This window comes from Myotis lucifugus, unplaced genomic scaffold, assembly GCF_000147115.1.
Source record: "Myotis lucifugus unplaced genomic scaffold, Myoluc2.0 scaffold_306, whole genome shotgun sequence".
Classification (NCBI taxonomy): Eukaryota; Metazoa; Chordata; class Mammalia; order Chiroptera; family Vespertilionidae; genus Myotis; species Myotis lucifugus.
This window is the reverse complement of record NW_005871354.1, coordinates 529,611-535,342: the sequence shown is the minus strand read 5'-3', so window position 1 is coordinate 535,342 and position 5,732 is coordinate 529,611. Positions and strand designations below refer to the sequence as shown.

General features: G+C 37.9%; 2 protein-coding genes across 2 annotated transcripts in view; one reads left to right on the top strand and one right to left on the bottom strand.

Annotated features, from left to right (window-relative positions):
* PDSS1 (decaprenyl diphosphate synthase subunit 1) overlaps positions 1-376 on the bottom strand; it is a 49,351-nt gene extending 48,975 nt beyond the window's left edge. Inside the window, exon 1 of the mRNA XM_006100259.3 lies at positions 248-376. The gene's annotated coding sequence lies outside the window, so the exon portion shown is untranslated. The remainder of the gene's footprint in view (positions 1-247) is intronic.
* LOC102417440 (UPF0061 protein ETA_18310-like) overlaps positions 22-5,732 on the top strand; it is a 46,575-nt gene continuing 40,864 nt past the window's right edge. Inside the window, exons 1-4 of the mRNA XM_023763883.1 lie at positions 22-103; positions 326-583; positions 3,903-4,021; positions 4,584-4,712. Coding sequence (XP_023619651.1) covers positions 334-583; positions 3,903-4,021; positions 4,584-4,712 — 498 coding nt within the window. The 5' untranslated portion in view covers positions 22-103; positions 326-333. The remainder of the gene's footprint in view (positions 104-325; positions 584-3,902; positions 4,022-4,583; positions 4,713-5,732) is intronic.

Below are 5,732 nucleotides of genomic sequence, written 5' to 3'. Positions count from 1 at the left end.
GCCGCTAAGCGCCCCCCAGCGGCGGGCGCGCACGGCCTCGGGCGCCTTTCTGCGTCTGAGCCACAGGGACCGCTCGGCCTTCGGGGGCGGCAGCAGGAGAAGGGTGCGCGGCGGCTGGGCCCCTTCGCCCCCTGCCGATCGAGGGTCCGGGAGGAGCTAGTCGTGACCCTCTCCCTGGCCAGCCGTCTTTCCCGAACGCTCCCTGGGGTTCACGGGGAGTCAGTAGCTCCCACAGAGCAAACAGTACCTTGGGGTGACCGGCTGTTAGCAGAAATGCCGCCGTGCGCCAGACTTCCAGTCACTAACTTCTCTTCTGCATATTCAGACGGAAAAATGACTCCAAGAATCGGGTTCCCGTTTTGCTGCTTAAGCCGGAGGCTACAGATTCCGCGGCTGCTTCTCGTGTGTGTGACCTGCCACGCCACTGCCATCGGCGCCTTATGGCAACCTGGCCTGGAAGGAAATGCCCGCCTTTTGCAACTTCTCAGTAACAGGTCAAACCAGGAGCAGGGCTATTGTGAAGCAGAAGCTAGATTAGCTTCGTCTCTCGACTTTTGGACTCTCTCCTCTGAAAACCTCATAGGTATACGGTGGCACAGTTGAGCCGTCTTGCTCGCGTCTGGATGTGTGAGCGCTGTGTGTGGGTGTACTGAGCTGTGGGAGATTGTATCTAGCAATGTTGAACCTACTTGTAGCCAGCTCAGGGGATATGGAGAATGTGCAGGATTAGTACCCGAAATGGGTTAGAATAGTGATTTTCATCCGGTGTGCCACAAGAATTTTTAAAACATGCGATTCCTGACTACTTAGTCAGAAGCACTCACCTCTTTTCCCTTAGATTGTCAAATAAAAAAATAGTAACAGCCAACCAAATAGCCAAATCAAAATTATGTCTCATTTTTTGTCAGACCGGAAATATATATATATGACATATGCCGCAGAATGAGTTTAAGTGTGCTATGAGATGAAAAAGTTTGAAAATCTGGGTTAGAAAGACCTTTCCTTAATCCCATTGCCAGATCCTTTCTCATGGTCATGAGAGCGTATATTTATAACAGAAATCCATGATAGAATTAATCATTCAACACATGCATACAAACACACAGAGCCAGTGAGAGAAAGTGTAAGGTTTAGGGAAGAAACTTAGTCTGTCCTCAAAAAATTCACTCTGAGGAAATAGACCAGCCAAGAGGCAACTGTAATTCTCTGATATTTTCCCTTGTTCTGAACCAGGTTTTTTGCATCACAGTGTAAGTGTCCGTGTAGCTGGGCACATATTTATCTTGAAATATATTGTTTTTTACTGAATAAAATTATAGAATAAAGAAATTTCTCAATCCAGTTTTATGAGCCCCTCCCCCAATCGTGAAGAATATTATTTTTATTTTTTTATTTTTTATTTTTTAAAATATATTTTATTGATTTTTTACAGAGAGGAAGGGAGAGAGATAGAGAGTTAGAAACATCGATGAGAGAGAAACATCGATCAGCTGCCTCCTGCACACCCCCTACTGGGGATGTGCCCGCAACCCAGGTACATGCCCTTGACCGGAATCGAACCCGGGACCCTTCAGTCTGCAGGCCGACGCTCTATCCACTGAGCCAAACCGGTTTCGGCAAGAATATTATTTTTAAAAAAGGTCTCTGGTGCTTTACAAATGAAGGTTGTTAATACACACCTGTGGCTTACTAGTATCTTCATAAAGCTTTATATATTAAATATCCAACAGGTAGAATTTGCCAAAGTAAGTATAGCAATAAACACTTGTACTTGCAACAATTTTATTATTTAGATACCATCATTTGCCCTTCTTTACAGGAAACTAAGACAGAGGAATTGAGTGTCTTACACAAGCTCACATAGTTGACAGATAGAGCACAACACAATTCTGTCAGGTCATTTTTATTTAGAAATGGTTTCCCCAGATTAAAACAAAATACCTGGTTCTTAAAAAGATGTAATACGACAAGGCTAACTAGGGAGGGCAGATGAAATTCTTGAAGGCTTCTAACACCATAGTATAACTAAACTGATGAACAATAACCCACCAATAAAAGAAAACTAACCCACCAATAGGACATGTAAAATACCAACTAATAGTTCTTTTGACCTAATTGGGCCAAGCATGAGTCTAGGAAGTTAAAAACCTAGTCTGAGCTGTGCAAGTAACTGCCAAACAACTTCCCTTTGCATAAGCTCAAAATGACCTTTCTGACTGCACTTACACAAATGAAACAATCAGTACTGACTGATAAAATGGAATAAGTATAATTAAAGCATTTTCAAAGTTATTTCTATGTTGGGGACTTGGCTACACATTGAGACATTTCTTTCTGTGATGATGATACTGTTCAAAACATGGTAGGACCAGGTTTTACAGATTATATACATAATATTATATACTTATTAACCATGTCTTGGTTCATAGTACTGCATAAAAGCATATCATCCTGAGGATATAGGACATGCTCAATTAATTATCAAGGTAACTGTTAAAAGAACATTTATTGAGAGAAGAGATTTCAAACAGTGGCACAAAAAGGCTAGCAGCTTTAGGGGATTTCATATTCTTAGGCAAAATTGAATTCTAAAGAATTTTGGAATTACTGATTTCTCTGAAATGTTAAAAAAAAAGGTTAACATTGGAATTTTTGCTGGTATTTTTAGTCTATGACTGATTAGTTGGTTGAACTGTAACAAGGGTGAGGGTTGGGTCTGCTGAAGCAGTTAGCCTTTTTTGTTCCATGGCCAATGATCACAAGGTAGTCAGTGATCAGCTACCTTGCCAAAATGTGAATCAGTGCAAAATTGTAAGTACTAATTGAAATTATATACTGCCCATGCTCTACTAAAATGTCATTTATTTAACAATCTATTTCCACACAGAGGCTTTCCTAAAAGAGAAGAAAATATACTGTTGAGTTTTCCCATTGATTTTTAGAAAGAGTGGAAGGGAGGGAAGGAGAGAAAGAGATACATCAATCTGAGACATATCAATTGGTTACTTCCCGAAAGCGCCCTTCGGTGCGCGGGCTGACACCAACACAGCCCAGGACTATTAAATAATTTATGACATTGACATGTTGACAACATAACTTCTAATCAGTGGCATAGGCTTTTGTGTTCCTTTGTCTTATAGTTTTAGTAATACACCTACCTTTTCTATTTTTTAAATTGCTTTGGATTAGGGAACGATTAGAATTAAGATTTATAATTAAGTTTTTTAAGAATTTTACTTAAAAGTAAGTATGTTCAGTAGATCTAAAGCCTGTGCAAAGCTCTCTCCTCTACAGTTTTTTAAATAACGCATATGTGCTTTAGTGCCTGGACTTTATGAAGCATACTTTATCTCAAAGGCAATTTAAACTTCCAGCCTTGGGAACAGGTATGTTATCAAAAGTTTTGAATTTTCTGGTGGAATTGGAAGTGGTTTTGTACCTTTAGTAAAGTATCCACATATTTTAATTGATTTTTCTGAAAGGCAAAAAGAATGTGATTAAATGCCTAATATGTTTTGATCGGATGCCATTGAATTGCCTAATACTATAATTCTAATACTGTAATGATCTCACCTCCATTTTATTTATATATTTTTATTTGTAAATATTGCACATCCTATTGATTTACCATGAGTGAAAATCTTTGAAGACAGGTATATGTCTTGTTTTAAACTTTTTTTCGTCTCCTATCTTCTTGGACAGTTCCACATACTATTGTACTATATGAATTTTGGCTAGATAATAGTTGAAAATTATAAAATAACCTGTAAGTAATAAAGTATAAAGAAAATAGTGTTTTAAGTTGATTTTCTTGAAGACCATAGCCTTTTTAAGGAATATTAATATTGTAAATGCAACAAAAGAGAACATTAAGAAGGTTTTGTTTTGTTTTGTTTTATCAGCTGTGTTGCCAGTTGATCCTGTTAAAGAAAATTATGTTCGTAAAGTGAAAAACTGTGTTTTTTCCATTGCTTTCCCTACTCCTTTTAAATCAAGAGTACACCTTGTGGCAGTTTCAAAGGTTAGGTTTTATTTTTTCACAATACAAATACTTAACTCACTACAACTTTTGTGTAAAAATATATTAATATTTTTTCAGAGTTAAATTGTTAGTCTTTGTGTTTAAAATTCAGACACTTGGAGACTGTCATTCTTAGAAATCAGTTTTTGACACTTATTTCTAGAGCCTCGTACTCAGGTTCATCTTCAGATTATCTTACAAGGTACAGATAAATGAGTTAAGTTCTTAGAAATGGGTCCTAATAACAAATTCTAAATTGTTCTCTCATGATATAAATGAATTTGGGATAAAAATAGGACATTTACTTTTTCTAGTTTCTTTAAAAAATACGTGCTAGAAAAATATTATTTATACATCATAAGAAATATATAAAACTTCTAGAACTACAATAGAATAAATTTTCCCAAATAATCAGAACATATGGTACATCTCTTATGAAAAAATATTAATGTATTTTTGGAAGAGGTTTAGTCTTTTAATTTTCTTTCTTCCATTAAGTCTCTTTCCTTAAAAATTATTAAAGGATTTTGTAAGGAGTTTTTTGTTTTTTTCCATTCCTTAGGAAGTTCTAGAAGATATTTTGGACCTTGATTTATCCGTCTCAGAAACAGATGATTTTATCCAGCTTGTAAGTGGCAAAAAGATTGTATTTGGATCCATTCCATTGGCTCACAGATATGGTGGCCATCAGGTAAGAGTAGCGTCAGATGCATTGCTTTCCTTATGCAAACATAAACAGTTGGTGGAAATGTATTTTTGAAGAAGTTATTTTGCATTAATTTCTCTAATTGAGAAGGCTAATTCCAATGTAACCCTGATTTGGGGGGGAGGGGGGGGATGGCTAGCAATCTGAATCTGTGCCAGCAAGCCCAGTGTACAGTCTTGATAACCTATAATTAAGTCATTGCCTCTTTCCCAGAAACTGGTCCTGCAGAACCTGTTATATAAATGCTCACATTTCACAGAGGCCATAAACTGTGAACAGTGCACAGCCCTGGAGCGGGGGTTATTAGTGCTGGCGCCAGGCCAGACCATTAGATATGACCTGGAGACCCCCAACACCTGGGGCCTTCTTGCAAAAGCCCACGAAAAGGACCAGAAGCATAATCCATATTTGAGGGACAAGGACACCTGAAAAGATATCAAAGAGAAGCCCCCTGCATGTTACTTTGCTCAGACTTGGGAAGTTATTCCTCTGAGTCCACTGGTGTAAAATAAACAGTGTAACTCCTTTTTTCTAATGCATTGCTTGGTTTTTCTCTGGACTGCAACACACTAATAGCATATTAACAAAATGTTTCTAAAAGAATTGTCACCATAAGATATTTATAGATTAACTGCTGTGATTTCTTGCTGTGATAAAGCTAGAGCCTAAATTTCTTTCTTTTTTAATTAAATTTTATTCAGATTATTACAGTTGTTCCTCTCCCCCCCCCCCCCCCCGCCAAAAAACCCCTCCACCCCGGGAACCCGCCCCATTTTGGCCTTTAAACACCCCTACCATTTCAAAGGATTCCAATTTTCTCCCGGCGCTTGTAGGAGCCCATAAAAATCCAGGTTGTTGATGGCAAGAAAATGGGAATCCATAGCCAATATAAAAAAACAGAAAAAAAAATAATACCCATAGAGTATGTCGGAGGGGAAACTATATACTAAATTATCTCAGGATCCTTTCTAGTAAAAAAAATATTGTTATCCCTAAAGTATAAGC